General features: G+C 42.3%; 1 protein-coding gene across 3 annotated transcripts in view; it reads right to left on the bottom strand.

The window, feature by feature from the left end:
• Positions 1 to 1,930: 1,930 nt before the first annotated feature.
• Positions 1,931 to 26,114, bottom strand: part of CDK6 (cyclin dependent kinase 6) — a 246,300-nt gene continuing 222,116 nt past the window's right edge. For all 3 annotated transcript variants that reach the window (XM_044246025.1, XM_044246027.1, XM_044246026.1), the window contains exons 6-8: positions 24,273 to 24,323; positions 18,029 to 18,164; positions 1,931 to 12,245 (exon numbers count right to left, since the gene is read on the bottom strand). In XM_044246025.1, the coding sequence (XP_044101960.1) occupies positions 12,099 to 12,245; positions 18,029 to 18,164; positions 24,273 to 24,323 (334 nt within the window). In that variant the 3' untranslated portion in view covers positions 1,931 to 12,098. The remainder of the gene's footprint in view (positions 12,246 to 18,028; positions 18,165 to 24,272; positions 24,324 to 26,114) is intronic.

The following is a 26,114-nucleotide window of genomic DNA, read 5'->3' on the forward strand; positions in this document are numbered from 1 at the left end:
GAGTTCCCAAGCCTGGGGAAGATGAGTCAGAAAGCTGTCTGGCTTCAGCCTCTGCACATTACCATCCCCCTCCCTGGGCCAGCACCTCAGTGTCCCCTGTGTACACAGCAAGAAAAACAGCTATCTGCGGCTCTGAGTTTACAGGTAGCACCTGCAGACATCTAAGAGATGGACACACTGTCTCTTGGTCCCACATTCCATGGGATATGATGGTTGTTCCATTTGCTACATCCAAAAAAAGGGGGCATTTTTAGAACAAATAGGACCTCCTGGGGCCCATCCCTGCCATGAGTTCTTCCCTAGAGAGCAGGTATGTTCTAAGTTAGAATAGCAGAGACAGCTAGGGATCACGTGAAGGATTGTTCTGTACACTGCTTTGATGTAAATGGTCTAGTCAAACCTGACTGCAGATGCCCACGGTTTGTGGAAATATGTGTAGTTATGCCTTAATCTAAAAAATTCCAATTTCTTTTTTTAAAAAAAGTTTTGAGGTTTTATTTATTGAAGAAATCTCTACATTCCCATGTTGGGCTTGAACTCATGACCCCAGGATCAAGAGTCACATGCTCTTCCAACTGAGCCAGTCATCATCACCTTGATTTTCTGTATTATCCCCCCTGATATTTCACGCAAATTTTAAAATGTAATTTAGGGCCTTTTAAACAAAATTAAGGCAAGTCCTAATGAGAGCTTCTCCAGGGAATTCTGGAGGACTAATTAAAAAATACCTGGTATCAGAGCGCCTGGGTAGCTCCATCAATGAAACGGCTGACTTCTGATTTCAGCTCAGGGTCCTGGGACGGAGGCCTGCGTTAGGCTCTGCGCTCAGTGGGGAGTCTGCCCAAGACTCTCTCCCACTGTCCCACCACCCCCTCCCCCACCACACCTGCATGTGCTCTCTAAAACAAATCTTAAAAGGGTACCTGATATACACGAAGACAGGGCCGTAACCTGATATACACGAAGACAGGGCCGTATCAGACGGCAACACTTCTGATTCGTTGTATACTGTATCAGCTTATCACCCTGTGTCAGTACATAAGCAGTTGAACGAAGAGGAACATACATTAATAGACACGGTCTTCCTCTTTAACACCTTTCACTGGTTCCAAATCCCTTTATATGGGATTCCAAAATCCCTTTATATATTCCACCTTTCCAACATCACCTCAAGACCCCTACACATACCCACCTCCCCTTACTAATTGTTCTCAAACATTAAGTCACTGCCTATTAGTGGGGTTGTGAAATCAGTTTAGTGGGTTGCCACCAGTGTTTTCAGAGTGGAGGATAATAAAAGAGAAAAGAGAAGTGAGGCGCTCAGCATCATTTCGTGAGATCTAAGTTCCCGGTATATACATGTGTGCATCTGCTCGTGCATGTGGCTACCAGATCCTGTGGTGAGACTGGATTTCTTTCTGTAGGTTATGACCTGGATGTTAACAACCACAGCCCCAGGGGTGGCCTCACCAATCTTACTGCTTGTGCTTACATCACTGCATGCATTGCACACGCACAATATTTCCACTTGTATGCTTGGGAGACACTGATTTTCGGCTGAGTGCACTCAAGTACCACTTCCTTTGCTCATCTCCAGGTTATCAGCAGCTGGTTACACAAACCTTTTCATCTGGAAGCTTTGGAAAGGCCTGCCATGCTTTACTTGGTTTTATGCTGTCAGCGTTCAGCATAATCAACTAGTAAGAGCTTACATTTGTTACTGCAGCTTTAAGCTCAATGAGCCGCTATTTAGTTTTTAAAAACATCTGAAACCTGAAATTGAGTCTCTTACAATGAAAGTTTTAAACACATTCTGCTAAAACTTGCTATTTAATTATAAGTTACTTTACTTGCTGTAATTATATTCATTTTACATTAAGTAAAAAGAAGAGCAGTGGCAATAATTCATTCCCAAGAAAGCAGTCGAAGATGGCTGTTTTTATGGTTTTTATTTGCTACCAATATTTTTATTGTAAGAAATACAAAAGGTATGACAAATATACAAACCATTCTCTTTTTGCTTCAATTTAGCTTGTGCATATGTGAAAACAATGAACTGGACAGTGATGTTTCAACACTAATTCTTAAAAAACAATGAATTCCATTACCCAACAATAAATACCTAAATTTGCATTCTAGCACCCAGTAAGACATCCAGTTTCCAAAGGATTTGTGATCTGCAACCCTCTAGATTTTCTGACATGTTACCTTTGCCATTGCAACAGAGTCAACATTGGCAGCTGTCCCTCTCCAAGTGAGTCCTAGAGTAAGGCACATGCTAGAATGACTGCCCCTGACCTTGGGCAGTCCAGGTCATTTAAGCATCTTTGACTTGAGCTACTTTTTAGAACAGATTGCTAGTGATGGGGGATTTAATGTAAGTTTGGGTAGTCCTTGGATTATATATCTTACATGATAAAAAACAATCTACTTTTCTATTTTCCTCTTCAGGTGGGAAGAGTCTAGATAAACTGACCTGTACTTTTATCTACCTAAAGGGAAAGAAGCAAGATCATTTAGCTCAGGGTGCTATGAAGGGGGTAACTTTACAGATAAGCTTTCTTTCTTTCTTTTTTTTTTTGTCCCAGGAGAGCTTTTTGTATGGAGGGACGCTTGCCAGAGCGAGAGAGCCCCTCCCATTCTGCTCCTATCTACACCCATGGCCACTTCTCTTTGGGGGCTAAATGATCTGGTACATAGGAAGGTCTCTGCTTTCAAAGAGCTGCGCACACCCACATTTGGGGAGAGCACAGGGTTTCTGTACTCTGTGAGAAAGGATACCCACATGAACCCAACAGGCCAGTGTGGTAACTCTCACCCTTACGTACGGAGAGAAGAGCAGAAGCACTATCTATATATACCAAGCCATCTGCCAACATTCTCCTAAGACTGTGTTCCAGTGATTTCCATACCGCTCCTTTGACCTGCTCAATACAAAGCACCAAAACAGCATTCTGTAGCGATCTGAGCAAACGGAATGAGAGTCATTTTGCACCTTTAAGGAACATGCACCCTTGTAAGTTTGTACCCTGATATTAAAATAGCAGAATGAATTTCAAGTACGAAGAAATACGGTAAAACTATGGCCTATAGATGGACAGAAAACAGCAGCCTGGAATGTGGTTTATAGTCTTGTTTCATTTCTTTGTACCACAGCCAAAGTTGAATGCTCTGTAGGATGACTTGGTTTTGAAGTTAAGATGCACACAAACATGCCAGAGGGCATTTGGGATTGGTGCTGTGAGCACACTTCGTGCCCAGCCAAAGGTCAAGTAATAGTGGTGGCCAAGCCCGAGCAGGCACACCTGTGATGCCTGAAGCCTCCCTCTCATCATGTCCCCGCCGCCCAAAGAGCGGCAGAAGAGGATAAAGAGCACCACGCAGACAGGCCAGATGGGGGCAGGGAGCACCTCAGCGGGAGGGAGGGAGGATGCAGGGGATGGGAGAGCACTGGTTATCCTGGGCTGGTTCACACAGCCTAGATTAGTATCTGACATGCGCATGCACAATCTCTACATCTCCAGAACCACGATTTCAAACACAGAAACCAACAGGTCAAATATCCAAATTAAGATTTTTTTTTTCTACATTTAACACATTTTCTATTATAAAAGTTAAAAAAAAAAAAGCTTACTGGGTAGGACAGCCTTGCTGAAAACCTAGACTAAAGCTTTAACTAAGCCCTATGGGAATGCAGAAACACTACACTAATACACTTTACAGTGAAAACATGCACTGACACATCTCTGACATGGTAATCCTATAAAACCCTCTAGATCTAATCTGCACTCTACGGGAACCAATATTGTGCTTTTCTTAACACATACTGCTCTTCTATACCAAACACTTGCCAATGAACCTTCAGATCAAAACCTAAAATAACCAGAAATGCCACAAGCTTCTGAGGTGTTAGGGACTGTTGGTTGTTAACACCCACTGCTGACGACTGTCTGTGCAGTCCTTGGGTTTGTTACCAGACTGAACTGCTTCTGTACAAAACCAAGTTGCTTGCAGCGCAGAAACTTGAATTTCTCCATCTGACACATTCTGGAAGCCCCAAGGCACAAGTGGACAGTTTGCTTCTACAGGAAACTCTCACACTGTTCTCCCTGAAACAGCTACTACCTGTTCCCACTACTGCACAAAACAACCATGAGGGCACAAGCTTGCAGGGAGGAAGCTTCTCAAGGCCAGATATGAGAAGGCACCAGCCAGGCACCTGTCTCTGCCTGGCATCTTAACTCTGAGAGCCGTCTGGCCTAGTTCCCAGATTAAGGCAGTATTGGATGCTTTTCTATCTGGTTTTAATTTTTTTGCTGTATTTTCACACTATACTATATGCATCTCTGACAAAAGAACTACAAAGTCATTTGCTTTATTCCTTTACATAATGGTAAAACACCTAGACACAAAAATACTACCCCTACAGACTTGAATTCTACTCATCATGTTAAAATGCATGCAGTGCTTTCGGGGCTTCGGCTAATTTTAATTTACTTAGCTCCATCAAGACCTGATAATGAACATTAAATGTGAAACCTAATGCCATTTCCTTTCAGCTGTATTCTCACAGGACTAGTGTGATTCAGAAATAAATAACATACATGAATAATAATAGAAATAATTTATGCAAGTGTAGAACAACTTGAAATAGAAATTCTCCACCTTGATAAGTGCTGATTTTAGGGGTAGTTGCTGCTATTCATCCCAAGTACTAACTAATATATTTACTATTGGTCATAGTAAAACACATGAATACAAAATAAGTGAGAAACAATAATATTCACGTGGATGTTGCTGCAAACACAGGACCAAACTGAGAAGCTATATAATGTACTTGGTACTTCAAGAACTGTATTACTGCTGGGGACTATTTTCATTATTCAGACTTTAAGGTTAAATTAGAAGTTGCTGGTGATCACAGAAGTATTGCTAACTAATACACATTATTGCATTTCAAAAAAACTTAAGATTAGAAACTTTCAAGTAGGATGGGTATCTTCAGGACTGTAACCTAAGCATGTCAGCAGAATTTGGCCAGAAACCACAGAGCGTTAGAAATTAAGTAACTGTGTGTGGCTCTATGCTCACTCCTTAGTGCTACAGTAATAGGTCCTTACTGCAATATGTAGTTATATGCCCCCTTTATCAAGGAAACCTGTATTTGACAATCCAAAGTCCTAAGGTAGAGAAGGAGTTACTTGCTTGATGAAACAATTCATACACAAGGTCCTCTAAACAGGAAAATCTCCTACTATGTGAGATAATTGGTTTATTTACCCTTAGCTATTTGACACCCCCCCTCCAAAAAAAGGGAAAGTAGAAAGTAAAAAGTAGAGAGTGAGGAGATTTCGCCAAGGCAGAAAATAAACAAATTTTCAAAACAAAACTTTTCCACGCATATCTTTTGCCACCATATATGTAGAATGATAGAAAATAAAAAAATAAAAAAATCTTTCTTGTAATTATACATCTTCTCTTAAAAAAAAAAAAAAAGAAAAAAAAGCTGAGCTTAGAGATGCCCGGTACATGCTTCACACAGAGCGGCATCTCTTTATTATACTATTATTACTATACCCGAACTTTCAAAGAATTGTGTTGTACTTTATTTATGCACAGAAGACACCCGTTTGCTTCTAGGGACATTCTACTTCCTAGGACTGCAGAACAGATGCCTCTGAGACAGCAGCAGGGCACATGGACCGCCGGCCGTACCCCACCGGGTGTGTACTAGGTTTCAGGTCCCAGCCAGCTCCGCCCACTACCACTCAACTGCCAAAGGGGCGGGGTGACTGCGCGGCGTACCCTCGGGGGGTTTTCAGGTGGGCGTCTAGTGCTGATCACGAGCAAGTTGAGTTCAGACTGGCCCAACTGGTAACAAATTCGAGGTCTGAATTTGGCTTTCCATTTAGAGGCTTAAACTGGACTCTACTTTGGTGGGGTTTTGAGCAGAGGGATGAGGCCGAGGAGTCCCCAAAGAGCTCTGGCCAGCCCCTAGTATGTGCGGTGTTTCGGTGTTTCGATTTAGAATGTATTAGTGAGACTTGCCTGCCGGCTACTCTGCAGGCAAGTTAAGCAAGCACTATGGAGTTTCCGCCCCGCAGGAGGAGTAAACTGCCTTTGTTTTGCGGTGCTAAGGCAACTCTGAAAAGTACTATAACTGTCTTCCTCCTAAATTTCTGTAACACTTACTGAGGAAAAGGATTTCTAAAATTATCTAAAATCATCTGGGGATGATCAGTCTCTGAGCAGACCTGTGAATTAAAACATAGCAGTGTATGGGTATATCTCTATATAGATACAGAGAGAAAGTTGTTAAAGAACTTCCCAAGTGGAGAAATGAAAGATTTATGTAAATATACTCCTAGGTTATTATGCTCACATGCTTGGACAGGATTTTTACAAAAGTGCACTTCTTGTGAATTTACACTTGTGATGAAATTACCATGCCTTTTTAGTGTATAAGGGCTCTGTTTCAGCATGGCCAATTCTTCAGAAAAAAATTGTCTATTTAAATACCAATGTTACTTATTTTACTCACCTGATTTCTAAATGAGGATTTAAAAAAGACATCATGGTAGGAAATGGGAAAACACCAGACGGGGGTACAGGTACTTTGGCTGAGGCCACGGGAGTTTTCCACTCCTAAGGAAACTATCCAGGTCACAGGTGAGTGTTGCCTTTTAACTACTAAGTCTATTGTAACTTCTGCACCTAGAAGAGTGAGGTAATTAGGTACCTCAAAAAAAAATGCTTCTTGGAAAATAGGTCTTGGCTCTCTTTATGCACTTAAAAATCAAAATGGGTGCATTATTCACTCTCAAGTACAACTCCCCTTCAGACAATTGTTCAGAACCTAGCGAACAACTAAAATATTAAGGTCAATCATCCCCAAAAAACAAGTGCTTTTTACAAGAGTAAAATTTTACAAGAGTATAATATGTGCAGAAAAATAAAGTTAGAATGAAGTTTTGTCTTTCGCCTTACTCAGATTCCACCCCCCCCCCCGGAAAGTGCCACCTTGTGGAATATATTGGAATGAAACAAGAAAGCCCATGTCTTAGGTCAGTGTGAAATTTAAAACAGACATTTGCAAGAAAAATCGTTTCCCTTTCCTACCTTACAACCTTCAAACTGCTGTAATAGTTTTTAAGTAGATACTTGGGAAAAAAAAAAAAAAAAAGCCTGTATAAGTTTTCAAGAGGCTCTTGTTTTCTTCCCGAAGGCCCGAGCACCAGTATCAAAGGAAACATAAATATGTTGATGGAAGTTCATGCATTTATCTAAACTCCCTGGGAATGCTAAGAAATAGAAAACATTTTGAAAAAGCTGATTCATACTTCATTAAGACAAACAAACAACTGAGAAAAAAAAAAAAAAAACAAACACTTAAAATCAGACCCCTCCTCTTTCACATATCTGCTGTATACAAACATCAGAAGATAGAAAAGGCCAGAGGAATCTTGGGGTTTATTTTCTGAAAAAGTACAAGTTAGAAATGCTTGAGATATAGGTATGTAACACAAAGAGGTTGAAAACTGCATGGATAAGAAATGAAAATGCTGTTTTCTTGTGCTTGTGGAGGAAAACACCACTGTTAATTGTCTGGGGGCTCACGTTGCTGGACAGGCTTTTGGGTAGCCTCGAGAAGTTTCTCCATGGTGGGGAAGGAGCACATAGCTATGTTTCTAGTTATACATCTGAATTGTACTGGATGCACATGATTTGGGCTTCAGTTTTTCAAAAAAATCCTGGTGGCACAGGAAACGTGCCTTTTAAAAATTCAGTATGTATATGTATTTCTTACAACGAACACTCTTAGGCTTGTATAACAAGTGTAGCTTCTCATAGCTGCTTCCTCCCACAAACTAAGAAAGGAGGTCAGGTAGTTTAGTTTCTTCAGGCTGATATTTGAAATGGCAACTGCTTTGGAACAGCTTTTCTGTAAGACATGTTTTAGAACATATAGATTTCATAGTTGCCAGGGGACTGTAATATAAATTCTTACAATATATTTGTTAATATCTATCCTTCAAAATATATCTAACTTTGAAACTACCCTTTTTTGAAAACCTTCACTTTTTTCTGAATTTCTTCTATCCATTGTCCACTGTTTTAGAACTTTTAAAGATTTCGAAATCATGTCACATCTTTATTTTTATAAAATAAAAGACACTGTTTTAATGTGTCACAATGTAAAACATGCGTTCTTCTGAATTCTATCAATACCTCAGAATTTATAATGTTTCAACATTTTCTTTCCAAGGTAAATATTCTATAGTTTCTGTACTAACACAATTAAGTAATTACAGTGGCTTGTTAACTTTTTCTATCACTCTTTCTTAGACCTGATGATGCAACAAAAGCCTGCTTTTGGAAAATGTTAGATACTCTCTTGTGTGCTTATCATACAAAGAGTCCAGCTGTCACTTATAAGAAGCAATTATTTGAAGAGCAGAATTTTAATGTTTGTATTTGAAGCTTACATGATTTTAATTTCCATAAAGGAATGAGGATTACATTACTGACTTTAATAGGCACCACTTTTAAGAGAAGCAGCTGTAGTTAAAAGCTCAATTTTAATACATAATTAAAGGTTCACGATGTTTGGTACTATTTAGGTTTTTTTCCAAGATGGACAGTATCGCATTCTGGAGTCATCAAACTAAAGATAAAATCTTTAGTAAGGGGTACAAATTCTCTTTATGATATCCCGTGCATTCTGAAATTTTCATTTTTACTTAAAACAGAAAGGTAGAGATTTTACTCTGAGGTAAATACTTTGAACTATTTTTCCGTAAGACACAATGGGCTAAATGAAAAGTGTGCCATTCCTAGTGTGCGATTCCTGAGACAAAATCATGAGAATACAGAGGGATAAAATGGCTCGGAGCTCTTGTCCAAAACAGGTTCTTTGCTTCTTGGGCTCCTGTCCACTTTAAAGGAGAGACAAAAGTGGGAGGCACCAAGGCACTGAGTTCTTAAAAGCCCTTGGAAGCTACGTTTTTAAGGTTAGAAGATTAAGGCCTTATTTCCTTTGCCACATGATAGCTTATGATGCTGAAACGGACAGGTGTCTCTTTTATTCTTCAGTGGGACTGTTAGAATTCCAGCCCACACCACAGTTCCCACAGTGCCTGGACCACCAGAACAACTGTCACGTAGAAACCAGCAGCCAGAGGCCAGCACCAGTTCTCTTATGAAATGCGAACATGATTTTCAATCTGACCCCAGATTTTTACTGTTATAAGCGGCTTCAGTATACCCCTGGGGCAGTGTGGCCTTTGCAGCTAACCATGCCTTCACTTTTGGCAAAGACCTTTGAAACTATATGTCACAAAAGAATAAGCTGTATTCAGTCAGGTCCTATGCTGCTATACGTGTCCAGGTGCCCTAATGCTAAGGGTGCTTCTGTGGGATCTGCATTCGAGAACGGGTAGGCCAGATATACAAGACATAAAGCAAGAGGGTAATCACTCAACTCCCAAGAAGTACGCATGGAAGAGCTGGGGTCAGACTCTCAAAGTTCAGAAAGGCTGAAGCACCTCCTCCTCCTGCCTCTCCGAGGATAATCTGCAAGTATCCAATGCTGAAACTGTTGGTGCCTTTTTTTTTTTTTTAAATAAACACTACCAAGAAATGAACCAAAAGTATATGCTAGAAATAAAGTGGGGCTCTCTACTTGTTTAAAATTCTCAAGAATCCTGAAAAATTCCAGTTTAGAACAGCTGCATTTTTCTCGAGAGAACTCAGGAAAAACTTAAAAAAGCAGAGTCAAGTTATGTACACTCTAATCGTGAATGCGAAACAAAAAGCACATGACGAATCAGTGCAGTGAGTTTTAAAACTCAAATGTCTAGGCCCCAGCAAAAATGTCTTGGTATTTTGACCTGCCGTCAAAGGAAAAGCAGAGCTCGCTGTTCCAAGAGAGACATCGCCCCCCAACCCCCATGCTCTGGATTCGTTATATCTCAAGCATTTATAAGGGATAACAAAGCATAATCAATACTGTGAACAACGAAGAAAGCGTAAAACAGTCATATGGCCCATCTTCTCATTTTGTATCCGGTTTTAGACAAATCTTCCTGCCCTTCAAGTTACTGAGTTAGAAAAATGTTAAACAATGTATATATTAAAAAAGAGTAATTCCCACCCCAAAAAAGCTTTCCAGGAGAAAAGTCTCCTAATTTTTTTCTTGCTCAATATGGTAGTATAGAAATACTGAGCTGTGAAGAATTCAGGAAGGCTTGACAACATATAAACATCATCTGGAACATTTTCTACTGAGGGAAGCAATGTTCATTTTTTGAAAACCCTAACTCTAAACATAGTCTAACTGTTGCACGCACTCAAATCATGAGTCAGAAAGCAAAGACAGCTAAACTTCCAGAAAGATGCTTAATCTCTGTGTCTTTGAGCACGAATCACATATAAGGCAGAGATGACACTGGAACATCAAGAACAGTAGAGAAAACGGCAAGAGAAAAAAATAAAGCTGTTCCCAATGCCCAGGTCACTCTGGCTCTGCAGAGAAGAGGAGTAGGCACAAGGCACTAGGAACAAGCACAGCCTAGGGGATGGAGAAAATATCATTCTAGAGAGTAAATATAGATTTCTAAACAACAGTTAAAGACATCCCTCTGATTCTGACAATATATTCTACAAAAACTGTAAAACACTAAGTAACAGTTTAAAGCAATCTATGTGCTGGTGATAAGAGAAGAACCAGTCCTCTACTCACTGCCTAGATAACAACAATGAATGCCAGGTAGGAAGAATGCAGGAGAACGAGGACCTACTGGGGGGGGCCCTGTTAGGATCGCGAAATCGGAGCCACAAGCCACAATCTGAATCTAAGTATTCACAAAAGGGTCACTGAAAGCAAGCAAGCAGGAGGTGTTTGTGAAAAGTGTGGGCAATCTGTTATCAGTTATGTAATGGTAGTACTATATATTAGAGGTCTTGGGGGATAGATATGATGGACACTTTGCAAACAAGGCAGTGCATGGTAGAAAACGTACAGTGTAATAGGGAAAACTTAAATGGTATTCCTGTCTCTGGTCAGAGAGAACTACTCTCCACACCAAGACAGCAAACAGTTTCTGACAAATTCCTAAAATCAAAAGCAAAATAAAGTAACAACAAAACCCAAGAAGGAAATAGATTTCAAATCAGGAAATAAAGGCTTTCTCTAATTTTTTTTTTTTTGACAATTTTACCTATTTGAGGTATACTCCCTATATCTATAGCAAGTAAGAAAAAGCTTATAAGGGTATTTTTCAAAAGAAACAATAAAAGCATATAAAACAAGTTAAAATGGACTTATACTGAGTAAATTCAGCTTTTTTGGAAGAGTAACTAGAATGTATGCTTTAAAAAACAGGTCTCTTAAAAGATACCAGTATTTTTTTTTCCTTTTGTTGTGTGTATAAAACCTCATCTAGATAGTGAACCTTTTAATGCTAGCAAACTTACTGCTTTTGACCATGAAATTCTGAGGACATGGGCTCAACTTTCTAATTCAAGAAGCCCATTCTGATAAATCACCTGTAGTCAACAGAAACCTGTTATTTATAGGTCGTTTTGAGTCTTTCAAATTCAATTCTTCTTGTTGTTTACAGAAAGTAACACTTTAAGAGAACAAGAATCACACACACACACACACACACACAGGCACGCACACTCTCACTCAAAAGTACCGAATCAGGCTGGGGCAGCTGCAGAGAGATTACATCATAACTCAGCTGTGCCTGGATTGCTCACTTCACACTGGCAGCATTCAAGGTTAGAAAAATGAAATGGCAGCACAATTGGTCAGCAGCTTCTCTTCTTCTGGAATTTTTCCAGGTTCTCGAAACAAACAGACAGACAAACAAACGAATGAACATAAAGCTGCAATCACTCTTGCATTGATTTCAAAACAGTAAACTAAGCGGTTTCCATGGAGAAGCAGAGCCCGTCCAGAAGACGGCAACTAGAAGGTCCCCAGCCAGTGATCCTCAGCAGCTCTGCTGGGGCTTACTCAGGGTGAGGGAGGGGGTGGCATCAGCCACCAAGGGTGTTCTCCAGGTGATCAGCACAAGGCAGCGGCGGGGGCCTTAGGCTGTGTTCATGTCTGAGCTGTTCTGGTTGGGTGGCAGACGGGCGTCCAGGTTCTCCTTGCGCCTCTCCAGGTCATGGAAGTATGGGTGAGACAGGGCACTGTAGGCTGATATTCTTTTGGCTGGATTGAATGTTAAGCACTTCTGTGATAAAGAAAGAATCATCAATTGATGTAAAACATGTCCATCTAAATAATATGTTTAGACAGTTACACATGTATTCACTACATGAATTAAGTGTGTCTAGAAAGAGAACAAGCATCTACTTCAAGGGACACTATGGGGCGCCTGGGGGGCTCAGTTGGCTGAGCGGACGACTCTTGGTTTCGGCTTAGGTCATGATCTCACGGTGGTGAGATGGAGCCCTTCATCGGGCTTCATGCGTAGTAGGGAGTCTGCTTGGGATTCTCTCCCCCCGCCTCCTGCTCCTGCTCGCTCTTTCTCTCTCTAAAATAAATAAGGGGGTGCCTGGGTGGCTCAGTTGGTAAGTGTCTGCCTTTGGCTCAGGTCATGATCTCAGGGTTTTGGGATTGAGTCCCATATTGGGCTTCCTGCTCAGCGGTGAGTCTGATTCTCCTTCTCCCTCTGTGATCTCTCCTGCTTTTGTGCTCTCTCAGATAAAGTCTTAAAAAAAAAAAAAAAAAAAAAAAAAAACCTTAAAAAAAAGGTCACTAAACAAAATGTATAGATATAGCCGTCTTATATATGACCTCAAGGTATAAACTGCCCTTCAGGTAAAGGCAACAGCTTTTGGGTTGCCTGTGGACTGTTACCTACCCAGGCTTTCCCTTCAACCCACGCCCTATCCTTTAAAATATACTATTATTATTGTAGTATGTATACAACTTTATTTAGATAGTGATTTTTCTAATGCTAGCCAACTTAGTGCTACAGTCAAGACTAAGCTTTTAAACTTTTTACCCTCCCCCAAGGTTTACTGATGAGTCAGGAGTGGAAGGGGGGTTACCTTGCTCAGGGGTAAAAGGCTAATTAATCATTAACAGTTTCTGACATATTTCTATAATCAAAACTAAACCAAACCAACAACAGAAGAAACAAAAAAAGGAAATACATTTAAAACCAGGAAATAAAGATGTTCTCTATTGGGGCGCCTGGGTGGCTCAGTGGGTTAAAGCCGCTGCCTTCGGCTCAGGTCATGATCTCAGGGTCCTGGGATCAAGCCCCGCATGGGGCTCTCTGCTCAGTGGAGAGCCTGTTTCCTCCTCTCTCTCTCTGCCTGCCTCTCTGCCTACTTGTGATCTCTGTCTGTTAAATAAATAAACTCTTTAAAAAAAAAAAAAAAAAAAAGATGTTCTCTATTAAGGAGGGGGCAAGTAAGGGCCAACACCTAGGACCAACTTTTCTCAATCCACCAGCCAGCCACGGACTCTGCCCCAGGGCTGGACCATCCTCCAGGTTCAGTTCTGGTACTGAACTCTATTCCGGGCTGTCAGCCCCAGTGCAGGCAGAAGGTCAAAGCGGGGGAATGCCAACCTCTGGAGCAGCAACCTCTACTCCCCAACTGCCGATTCACCATCAAGCAGGCGGAGCGCTTCCCTAACCTCAGCTCCATTTCCACTCCAATCCTGGGTGTCCTTCAAATCCTCTTCCTGTCTTTCCACCAACACCTCCACAGACCTAGCAGGTGGCCAGCACTAGTGAAGGATGAGTCAGACCCACCCATCACCCAGGAACACACAAGGAGCAGAAAAACCCTACCGGCTTCCCCATCCGTGTGATGCAGTGCACACTGCAGTGAGCTGGGGACCTGAAATGTCTATCAGTTTCAGTCCTATCTGTCATCTAAAGACTTCACATTACCATGGTTACGCTGACCTTGTCCATTTAACCTGGGTTTTTGCTCTCGAGGAGCTCAGAGTCTCAGTCAGGTCCTGACTAGATTAGGACCCTCTCTAACATTCTGTTGAACACTACTGACCTGGAAAAATTCTATATATAATTCTAGGCAAATGTTGGGGTCTCCTGAAATCTTAATTAAGCTGGGCTCCCCACCAGTCCGTGGATGGCGGTTTCTCACAACGTCTCCTGAAAACAAAAGCGCCAAAGGGCAAGCAGAGGAAGGAGCTTATTGCTAGAACGGTCCTAATGTCTCTAATAGCAATAAACATCTCAGAGAAGTTTTACATGGGCTGGATTCCCTCATGACAGAAAAGCAGGGGCAAAATCCTTGAGCCTGAGTTTTCTCTTCCCCAGAGTCCAGGAAGGAGAAAATTAGGTAGTGACATTAGAAAAGGAAGCAGCCAGTTTAATCCCCAGGGCATAGGGACAAAGAGAAAAAAAGTTGTGGGAACATGTTCGAGATAGAGAGACATGTCCCTAGAGGACTGTGAGGGAGGAAGCCCATGCCCACAGCTATCCTGATGGCTTAGAGCTGGAAGAGGGTGCAGAGGAGAACTCCTTAGCCTAATGTGAGTGTGTGAGAATCTCAAGTTGGAAGTCTCTCTCTTTTTTTAAACGATTTTATTTATTTAGTTGAGAGGGAGGGAGACACAGAGAGAGAGAGAGCGTGCACCCGCACACCTGCGCGCAATGGTCTGGGAGGGGCAGAAGGAGAGGGAGAGGCAGACTCCCTGCCAAGTAGTGAGCCCATTTGGGGGCTCCCTCCCAGGACCCTGGAATCATGACCTGAGCCGAAGGCAGGACGTTCAACTGACTGAGCCACCCAGGTGCCCCAAATTGGAAGTCTTAATACTTACGTCCTACAGAAACATTGATAGACACGGTGGTTCAGTCCCATCAGTGTTCTACCTCAACAGAGAAATTAGATGACTTGAGAATTAATTCAAAGTCTTGTGTAAGAATCTTGTTTCTCCAAGAAAATCTAATTTACTTGCCAAATAACTGATAAAATGAACTTCTGGAACTCCTATTTAGTCAAGAATTGACTACTGTGGGGTGCCTGGGTGGCTCAGTGGGTTAAAGCCTCTGCTTTCGGCTCAGGTCATGGTCCCAGGGTCCTGGGATCAAGCCCTGCATCGGGGAGCCTGCTTCCTCCTCTCTCTCTGCCTGCTTGTGATCTCTGTCTATCAAATAAATAAATAAAATCTTTAAAAAAAAAAAAAAAGAATTGACTACTGTGACGGACTGGATCATTTTTCAACACGTATCCTCCTTCTTCCCACCCCTCCCTTCACGGGAGAAGTATTCTTTCTTCTATTCGAGTTGGCCTTGGCCATGTAACTTACTTTGGCCAATGGAACGTGGACAGAAGCAGCAGGGTGCCTTCCAAGCCTAGGCCATTGGGGCCATCATGTGTTTCTGCTTGCCCTTCTGGGAGCATCCACCTTCTATTATGAGAAAAACATGCCCCAGGGACCCAAAGGGCCTTTTGTTCTGGGGCCCAGAATGAGACACACGGAGAACACTTGTCCTTGACTCACAGGCCGCAGCACAGTGGTCTCTGCCAATCTGCAGACCCGTGAGCAAGAAATAAATGCTTACTGCTGTATGCTAGGGAGATTTTTGGGTTGTATGTTATGCAGCAAAAGCATACTAATCCAAGGAAAACCCTTGTCTCCTAGTATGTGCCTCAAGGCTCTGAAAACAGTTCGACAGCAGAAACTTTTTTCAGCAAGAACTTCATACTTGGAATAAGTACCCAGCCTCTCAGGTTAACCACGATGAAGGGGACAAAACTTATAAAGATGGGCAGGCTTTGGATGTTAAAAATAATCATCCCCCTGCATGGTCTTATGACTGTGCACTACTTACGTGTGTGAGAGCATTTGTAAACACCAAGGTAGACATCCATCCGTACACGGTGAGACACTAGAGTGTCAGCCTTGTTTTCAGATAAAATAAAGGACAATTCTCAGAGTGCTAAAACTCAAATGCTGTTTCTTAAATGAAACAACTTTTGGAAGTACCTTTCCCTCTTTCATCCTTACTAAATCACTTTGAAGAGAGGCAACAAATATGGCTGGGATTTCAGCTGCCTCTCTGATACTGGACGGCTCTCTTTCTTCTGCTCCATAGTCCTCCCCTGTGTCCCTCTAGCAGGAAACAGTGAGATCTTTCAGGGGTTCTAAGCGTTGAGGTCCTGGGCTGTCCTCTCCTGGAATGCCCATGAATTATTATGTTTTATCCTTATGTTTCTTCTAGTCTTGATGTCACTGGGGCTGCTTCTTGTTCCTTTGTTTTTTCTAATCCCTGCTGACACTGTCACCCTCTGCCTTGTGTCTCTGGTAGTCTCTTTGTGCCTTTTTCTTCTCTGTCTGCTACTTCTCTAGTTGAGCACGCGTGTGTTGTATGACTTGGAAAGTCACTAGTGGGAGACACTGAATGAGCCTGGGGCATTGTCTGCTATCTTTACATTTTAAGGTGATTCCTCCTGATGTTGGAATTAACAGATACTCTGAGCCGTGTCTGGGTATCCCAGTAGCTGAAGGAGTGGGATGCTTGACTACTAAAATTGGCTATCATTGTGATTCTGTGTCCAGAATCTTCTAAGAGGTGCATTCCATTCAAAGTTCTTGCTGAAAAGGAAAGCCCATGGCGGCCGTTTTGTTTTGTTTTGTTTTTGTTTTCAAACACATCGTCCCTTCCTGGCAGAGCTGACTGGACCAGGAATGGTGACTCGGCTCTAGGCAGCAACTCTTATCATGGCTTGGCAAAAAGGTGAGGTGTGTCAGCCACATTCTTCCTTTTAGGAATCCGATGTAGGAAATACTAACAAAACAAATGTGAGCAGTGGAGGTTAGAGCTCAAAGCATCCATGAGTTGGCTGAAGTTCTGAAGTCAAAGGGCCTGGCACAGCTAAGGGGAGCAGACAGTACTACCGAAAAGAGGCAGTGAGGGGGAGAAAAGGCCTGCAGGGCAGAGATAAGTAGACACCTGGTGATGCTCTTAGCAGGACTGAGAGAGCATTCACACTCTGGGTAGCTTTCCACTGCCAGGCCACATGAAACATTCCATCAACCCCCCTTTTCCTAAGATAATGCAAGTACTTGTCTGTTACCTGAAACCCGGGAAAAATTTTCCTAAATAGCAGGTAAGCCAGCAAGTGTGTCCATACAGTGAGCCTCTGTACAGGAGACTATATTCTCCTTACCAATGATAATAACTGATTTCCAAGGATCTGAGTCAAAGTCCTTAGTGAGTGTCTTAGGGAATAAAGCCGTCCTTCTCCGTATCGTGGCAGTGCAGGGAATCTGAGTAAGCCGGAAAATGAGCCACCATCAGGTGAAGATGGAATTAGGGCTTTCGCTGGGAGATGCCATGGCTCTGCGAACATACCCATGAATGGCTGTGTCCATGAAGAGCTACAGTAGAACATTTCTACCACAGCCTACAGACTCGTCGGTCTGCATCGGAAATGTAGACTGCTTCGGCAGAACGGAGCCCTGGTGCCTCCAGATCCAGGAGCGCTTTCTTGGTGAGATGTCAAAGGTTGTCAGTAGTAGGGAAAGGATACGCTCATTACTCACTGGGTTCTGAACACCAAGGGTAGCTCAACAGGTCCACTCATCTACCCCTGGTCTGTCCCCTGAGTGTAGGGAAGGACGTGGAAGCCCAAGTATTACGAGTCTGAGTCTCAAACAGAACAAGAGTCCTCATGTTCAGTGAGGTACTTTCTACCTGCACGCTACCTTCACTGCCTATGGAAAGCGTGTGTCTAGATCAATCAAGAGGCTTCTGCGGCTGCGTTCAAATGAACACTGAAAGACGACCCACTGAAAGTGTGTGGATCAGACTCTTTCTCTTTCTGCAGGAAGCGAAGGTATTCCACAATCAGAGGCCACCAGCTCCCGCAGGTGTGGGAATGAAAGCTGAAGAGAGGTTGTGGCTTCTTGCTCTGCGTGGCTATGGTATGTGATGCCAAATGCTGCGTCCACCTCCCCAGGGACCACCGGCGGACAGGTCACGTCCCTCATCAGCACCACCCAGACCGACTCCGGTGAACTTACCAGAAGTAGGTCTTTGCCTTGTTCATCAATATCTGTTACAAACTTCTCAATCGGCTGAGGAGCTTTTGCGTGAAATGCCTGCCTGGGAAGGGCGACATCTCTAGGCCAGTCTTCTTCTCCTGGGAGTCCAATTACGCTACAAAAGAACCAGGTGTGAACGTTAGCATCATTAGCTGCCATGCTGAAGCTATTTCCCCATCGAAATCCAGATGATGGTGAAGTCTGAGAGGCAGGCATGGGGTACACAGCATCCTGGGGGCCCCTCACTGATGTTACTGGCCAGTCGGTCATCTCTGTCCTCCTGCGATACAGAGATCACAGGGTAGAGGGCCGTCTCACAGGAGCATTGTAAAATTCACCGGGAAGCGGTAAGAGAATCCTCTGGTGGCACACAGTAAACGTATGAGGGGATGCGGAAAGAGAAAACAGTATAATTACCAGTAAGTCCTGACATACTGACAGAGTAGGAGGCCCACACAGGCATTATTTTCCTTTATGCCCAAGACTGCTTTTTGTGTTCTGATCATATTGACATGCTTTTATGATGCTCATCGAGCAAGACTCATTAACAAATAAATTTGGTTGCACTTTGGGCTAAAGAATAATTCCCCAAACAGTAATTACATATGTCAGAATCAGACAAAAAGAGGCTAAAAAGGTATGTTAATCCTGTGCTAGGCAAACACCATTTTTCCCCCAATTTATTTATTTTCAGAAAAACAGTATTCATTATTTTTTCACCATACCCAGTGCTCCATGCAAGCCGTGCCCTCTATAATACCCACCACCTGGTACCCCAACCTCCCACCCCCCCCCCGCCACTTCAAACCCCTCAGACTGTTTTTCAGAGTCCATAGTCTCTCATGGTTCACCTCCCCTTCAAATTTACCCAAAAGCACATACCCTCCCCAATGTCCATAACCCTACCCCCCTCCCCCCAGCAATCCACAGTTTGTTTCGTGAGATTAAGAGTCACTTATGGTTTGTCGGCAAACACCATTTTATCATTTAATTTCAAATCAAATTAATTTAGTTTATATATAGTTTATATTAAAAATAAGTAATTTTTGTGTTTTAAAAGATTTTATTTATTTATTTTAGAGAGAAAGCAAGCAAGTAGGGGGAGGAACAGAGGGAGAGAGACAAGCAGACTCTGGGCTGAGCACAGCCTGACACACAGGGCTTGGTTTCACCAACCCTGAGATCATGACCTGAGCCAAAATCAAGAGCCGGATGATTAACCGACTGAGCCACCCAGGCGCCCCTACAAAACTATTTTATGGTATTCCAAAGTGAGCAAGCAATAAATAAAGGCAATATCATTTATGTTTCCCCCGAAAATTATTCTGGGGTCAGAAACATGGAGAGAGGATCAAGTGATACAGAAATAGTACAGGCATTGTATGTCAACTATATTTAAATACGAAAAATAAATTAAAAAAAAAAAAGCATAGGTTTTGGAAAAGGCAGAACTGGGTTCAAATTCTGGGTTCCACTAATTGGCAGGTAAGGACAAATTACTTAACTTCTGTGAGTCTCATAGCCTTCCTTGTCTTTATTTATTAACAATCATAATTTACAGTGATAATTTATATGAAATGCATAGCACAGTGCCTGACACACAGTACTTGTTAATATCAACACATTACCCATTATTATTTTAAAGATTTTACTGATTTGAGACAGAGAGAGAGAGCATGAGAGAGGGGAGGGGCAGTGGAGGAAGGAGAAGCAGAATCCCCCGATGAGCAAGGAGCCCGATATGGGGCTGGATCCCAGGACTCCAAGATCATAACCTGAGATGAAGGCAGATGCCCAACCAAATGAGGCACCCAGGTGCCCCACCCATTATTATTGTAAGAGGCAAATAATGTTATTAATCTAAAATGCACAGGCAATGTATCACTACCACACTAAAAATACAAACTACTTGAGTCCTACTGATATGTGACTTGAGGTTCTTCAGAAATGTTATTAGGTCAGTGGCTTTATACAACTTATACACTATGGAGATTTTTTAAAAAGAAGATTTTATTTACTTATTTGAAAGAGATAGCTCACGTGAATTGGGGGGCGGTGACAAGCAGAGTCCATGTTCAGCATAGAGCCTGATGGGGGACCAAGAGGGCCACGTCCACCACTCCAAGATCAGGACCCACCGGAAACCAAGAGTGGGATGCTCAACGGACTGAGCCACCCAGGTACCCCTGCACCATGGAGACATTATTTAAAGTGTATGTATATAGGGGTGCCTGGGTAAGTTACTTGGTTGAGCGTCTGCCTTTGGCTCAGGTCATGATCTCAGGGTCCTGGGATCCAGCCCTGAGTCGAGCTCCCTCCTCATTGGCAAGTCCGCTTCTCCCTCTCCCTCTGTGATCTCTCTGACTTTCACTCTCACTCAAATAAATAAATAAAATCTTAAAAAAAAAATAAAGTCTATGTATAGATAGTAGGTTTGAACAAGGGAAATCAGGGGGTACAAGAACTTAGGTATCTCATTTATAGACTCTAACTCCAAACTGAGAAGTTATAGTTTAGTGGACAGAATATACGGCTATTCAAATTGACCACACTTTTTTTTTTTAAGCTTTTATTTTTAAGTAATCCCTACACCCAATGTGGGGCTCGAACTTACAACCCTGAGATCAAGAGTTGCATGCTCTACCAACTGAGCCAGCCAGGTGCCCCTGACCAAATTATTTTAACTACAGTTAGAAATGGTGCTAGCCTCCATCAGAGCAGAGCCCTCTCCTTGGCCTGCACTCACTGGGACAAAGGTCGAGAAGTTATGTTCTCTCGAATGGATTTCCAGGTTTCAGGAAGATGTGGCTGTGAAAATCACAGGCTCTCTGTAAGGCTCTCTTTCCCCCTGCCTTCCCTCAACACAGCCCAGGTGACAGACTTCACCTGGGAAGCGCAGACACCTGTATTGTAATTGCACCTGTCACTGGGTGCCCGGGAAAAGACACTGTAATCCTACCTCTGTTGGACATGCTGGGAGAGCTACGGTGTTGAAGCAAATTTATTTTTGCAGACTCATGGACACAGCTACCAGAACAAGTGAAGGGAAATGACAACTTGAGCAATACACAAATTTGCTTAATAGCAAGATCTAGAGTAAGAATAGAAAGAATAGAAAGAAAAAAGATACCACTATTAATTATGAAAGGACAAAAATAAATAAATAAATAAATAAATAAATAAATAAATATATATATATATATGCACACACACATATACATATATATGCTTGGAAAGAATGGGATAGAGGAAGAAGAGAATGCTTATGAAAGAACTTTATTTGCTTCATTTTTAGCTTTTCAGCTATTTTTATATATTTTTTGCATATCATCACCAGTCATCTAGAAATCAATTATAAAAATTCTTAGTAATAATTTAAAATCTTTTCAAATATATTGAAATAAACTGGGCAATATGAGCAGCTGTAGGCCAAGAGCAAAGCAGAGTGCCTCTGTGTGTACATGTATGTGTGGTTACATGTCCAGCTAGCTAGCTATATAATAACTTTCAAAAGTATTTCTAAATCTGTTGCCTCCTCTGATCCCATAATGACCTCCTGAGACACAAAGGTCATTATTACTTCCTTTTTATAGATGTGGAAACAAAGGGATGAGTGAAATGTATCAATCACACAGTGAAAGTTCAGCCACAGATCAGGAATGGGAGGGAACCCAGCTCTCCTTATTCCAAAGCCAGTATTTTGTTTCCATTTAACTATGACTCTGCTCCGAAAAATGCTCTAAAATGTCACGAGCTAACAGCATTCAGTTTCACTTTCAAAGTACTTGCTGTTCTTTGAAGTATAAATCTTTCTAAATGCAGAAACAGTTCTCCCTGTAAGAGAATGTGAATGTGGCTTTCCTCAAAAAAAAAAAAAAAAAAAAAAAAAAAAAAAAAAGAAAAAAAAGAAAAAATCTCTTTAATACAGAGTATGAACTCTAATGGCCCATATACGAATGTTGTGAGACTCTGATAGGTCCATTAAAAAGTGCTTGCATCAAATTTCAGTATTTGGACAGCTGAATATAAGCCTTAAAAGTTGACATTTGTACTATAAAGACTGATAGCACAAAATCTATAAATGGCAGCAGGGACAGAAATCACTTTTCAAGTCCTTTAGAAATGACACTAGGGTGCAGCATTGTCCCTTTTCTTTATGCCAAAGTAATAAATGCAGAGTAAACAGAACATAATCTCAGCAAACAGTGCCAGAAACCAAGAAGGAAATGCTGAAGGCATAAGGCCTACAGAACTTCACGGCTTCTTGTTTGCTGGCAACCTAGGGTCTCAGGCCTTTGCCACAGCGGGGACTGGCTTTCCCTTGGGCGCAAGGTCAAACATGTTTGTCAGAGGTTCTTTCAGGTCCATCTCCCTGGCTTCAAATATGAAGGGGCACTAACAAGGCTAACAAGTCCACAGAGCCCATGGCTAGAGGTGGACAGAACGCCCAGGTGATGTCCATAAGGGAAAGGCGGTGACGGGTTTAAGGTCTGGTGAGCTGGGTGCCGTCAAGATCACTTTTCCTTTTAACAGAGTCACTGGTGTATCTGACTTTCCCGGTTCCTGCTTCAAGTTCACACTGCACACAAGCTACATTCAACAGTGATGGGGAAGACCAGAGGGGGGGTTCATCACTTTATGAGCACAGAAGTTGACATCCAGAAGCAGAGAGAACATGAGTTTTGTCCTGAATCTGTCCATCTTATGAAGTGGCAGGAGGAGGAAGGGGAGGAGCGGGAGTCTTGGCAGCAGCCCTGGGCCAGGGAAGCCCCCACAAAGTAACACCAACAAATATGTTTCAGGCCTTAAAGCCATGGGGTGTGATTCAGCAGCGGACTGGCATCATCAGAAGTCTAGTGGAGCTTTCCAGTCACTAGAAGAACAAATTGAGGTTCCAGGTTTATTCTGTTTTAAGCAGTCATGCTCCAGGAGATAGCATTAACATATAATTAGTTTCTTTACGGGTATTTTTCACCAGTTTTATGGACTGAAAATTTCATAAAGATCACTGAAATTCCTACAAAAATGTTACAGACCAATGATCGGGGCTACTTTTGGCTCTGGAACTCCCACTTTTTTTTTTCTTACTTCACCCTGATACTGATGGGGCTTGGGAAGTGCACATACTTCATGCTTTCTGAGAGGAAAAGCCCCTTCTTTTTTTTTTTAAGATTTTCTTTATTTATTTGTCAGAGAGAGAGGGAGAGAGAGCGAGCACAGGCAGACAGAGAGGCAGGCAGAGGCAGAGGGAGAAGCAGGCTTCCTGCTGAGCAAGGAGCCCGATGTGGGACTCGATCCCAGGACGCTGGGATCATGACCTGAGCCGAAGGCAGCTGCTCAACCAACTGAGCCACCCAGGCGTCCCGGAAAAGCCCCTTCTTAACATTCTAGAAATATGAAAGCATCCATACTCCCACAGGCACAAACATGTAGACATGAATAGAACTCTGCAAATCATTGAGCCAAGTAACAATTAGATCCAAAGAATTTGAGCGCATGAAAGGATCTTAGAATTTACGTCCCAAGTTTCATTATTCAGGTGAAGAAGTTAACGAACAAAAAGGTTAAACAATTAATGATGAATTATAACCACAGCTACCATTTTAAAAGCATTCACCATGTACCAGGCATCGTGTATACACTTTACACAGCATTTTAAATGACTTTCTCAAGATCGCACAGAATTTAGCAACAAACATACGGTTAGAACCTAGAAGTCTCATTTTCTGTGTCGGTGCTCCAAAGAAAAATGGCTTGCGGAGCGTACCAACCAACCGAAACAAAACAATGCAAAACCAATCTAGATGACTCAATGGGGATACTCAATGGGGACAGGAAGCCCAGAGGGCAAGGATGGGTTACCAGGTAACCAAGCACCTCACCTCAGATGGTGGATGCACGTGAAATGGCCCCAAGCAGACAATACATCTGAACTCAAGAAATGGAGCTCAGTCAAGTGGAGAAGGAGGATCCTGGAAAAGATCGACGGGAGCAACATAGAACCTTCCAGAGCTTCTATGTTAGGCCACACATCATGATGGGCTCTGCGTAAAACAGCATGTCTGCCATGTCCCCACTCACCACACAAATAGTAAGACCAACTGAGGGGGCAGTGTGGGGAAGGAAAGACAAGAGATAAACGTTTATTATGAATGTCAGACGAAAGGCACTGCGATTGCTTTAAGGCTACGGATGTTGATGTAAAATTACAGTTACTACTTACTCCAAGATTTTTCCAAGCTGATCGACATCTGAACTTCCCCGAAAAAGAGGCCTACAAGAATAAAGATACATATTAAACAGGGAATTTTCTCAAGTTACCATTCAGTCATATTGGTCATGATACCACTGGTCACAGGAAGCCAAAACATTCTTCAAGGGTGAGGAAGGTGTAAAGAAGCTGAGACACCTCTCCTTTGGACAGTGAAGGTTTTTCTTGCATTTCACTTCACGGTAAGGATCTCTCATCAGTATTTGCGGGTCCCTGACTCCCCGGTTTTATCACCACGGTGGGCATTCTATTCACACTCACTGCAACGGCAGTGCCGTTGGGGAGATACAGGCCTCGGTTTCAAAGCCCTACCCAACTTCCTGATAGCGTAGAACACATCACTGTTCTGGTCTGGAGCATGGGGTAATGTGGGCTTCTTGGAAACTTGGAAACTTCTTCTCTGAGCACCCTTTCCTCACCTCTCTGCTATCGCAGGACTTCCTCAGGGTGAACCTCTCTCTCCAGGGGTCCTGATCCTGCAGTGTGACATGACCTCAGGACCCATTTTTCTAATTTTATCACCTTCCTTTCTCACAGCATTACGGAACTTAGCCATCACTCCGGGCTTCAGAGGCGACCATGAACACACAGCCCTCAGTGTCTACATTGAACATTTAACTGGTAATTAAATGAGCTCACTTGGTGATGTTTTTGGCATTTTCCCAAGTGGATCAATACCCCTGGAGGGCAAGAATTTCTCTAGGTTTGCCCTTAGCCTTTGGCCTTGTGCTTTACCTAGTGCTTTGCCCTAATCTTTGGCCTAGTGCTTGGTTAATAAATATTTAATATATTCCTATGGCACATGTGGAAATGTTTCCTAATCCCCTGCTCAATAACTGACCGATATTTTTCAACAATAATGTGCTTTAAAAAATGTCTGTAGCCTATGACCAGAAACCATGTTTTTAAAATGATATGTATCAATTATAAATATAAATACTATATATCAATTTTAGAAAAGCCAAACAATGGAATCTTAACAGCTGTTATTTCTAGAACACTAATGTTGAACCTGACGTGATGCCACGTGCTTCCCAAACATTATCTCATTTAATTCTCACAAAAATTTCAGGGGCAAGGTAGAATTATTATCACCCCTATTTTCTGATGAGCATATAGGATTGGAGATGTTTCATGACTTAGTGAAGGACAAATAAAATGCAGACTTAAAATTCAAACCAGGTCCACCTTGCCCCAAAGCCTATCTGCTTCATCATTATATCGTAATACGTTTCTTTTGGTTACTAGTGTTCTCCACACTCACAGACAGCCCCTACAGCTGAGCCTCTAGGGTGAAACAGTGCAGAGACCGTGTGAAGAGCACTTTATAGAGAACCTGGCGTCTCGCAAGCAGGTGCCCGTGGGCTTCTGTACTCAGACTGCTTTGCCAATGTCCATGTGTCTTTAAATTCTTCCCCTGCTCTAACAAGGAACAAAGCAAGTCACCAGACTGATGGAAGTTCTCTATTCTTTCCATATACTTACTGTATTATGGCCTTTCTAAATTTTTTAAATTTAAGTTTTGGTTTTTTGGTTTTTTTTGAAGATTTTATTTTTAAGGAATCTCTATACCCAACACAGGGCTCGAGTTTACAGCCCTGAGATCAAGAGTTGCATACTCAACTGACTGAGCCAGCTAGATGCCCCTTAATTAGGTTTTTAATTTTAATTCTGGTATAGTCGACACACAGTGTTAGGCCCTTCTAGATTTTTACATTCTTCCCCCAGTGCAACTGTTTTACAACTGTTTTGCTCCCATCTTAATGGATAACACCATTCTTCTTTTCCTTTCCA

The sequence above is a fragment of the Neovison vison genome, chromosome 4 (genome assembly GCF_020171115.1).
Source record: "Neovison vison isolate M4711 chromosome 4, ASM_NN_V1, whole genome shotgun sequence".
NCBI classification, from domain to species: domain Eukaryota; kingdom Metazoa; phylum Chordata; class Mammalia; order Carnivora; family Mustelidae; genus Neogale; species Neogale vison.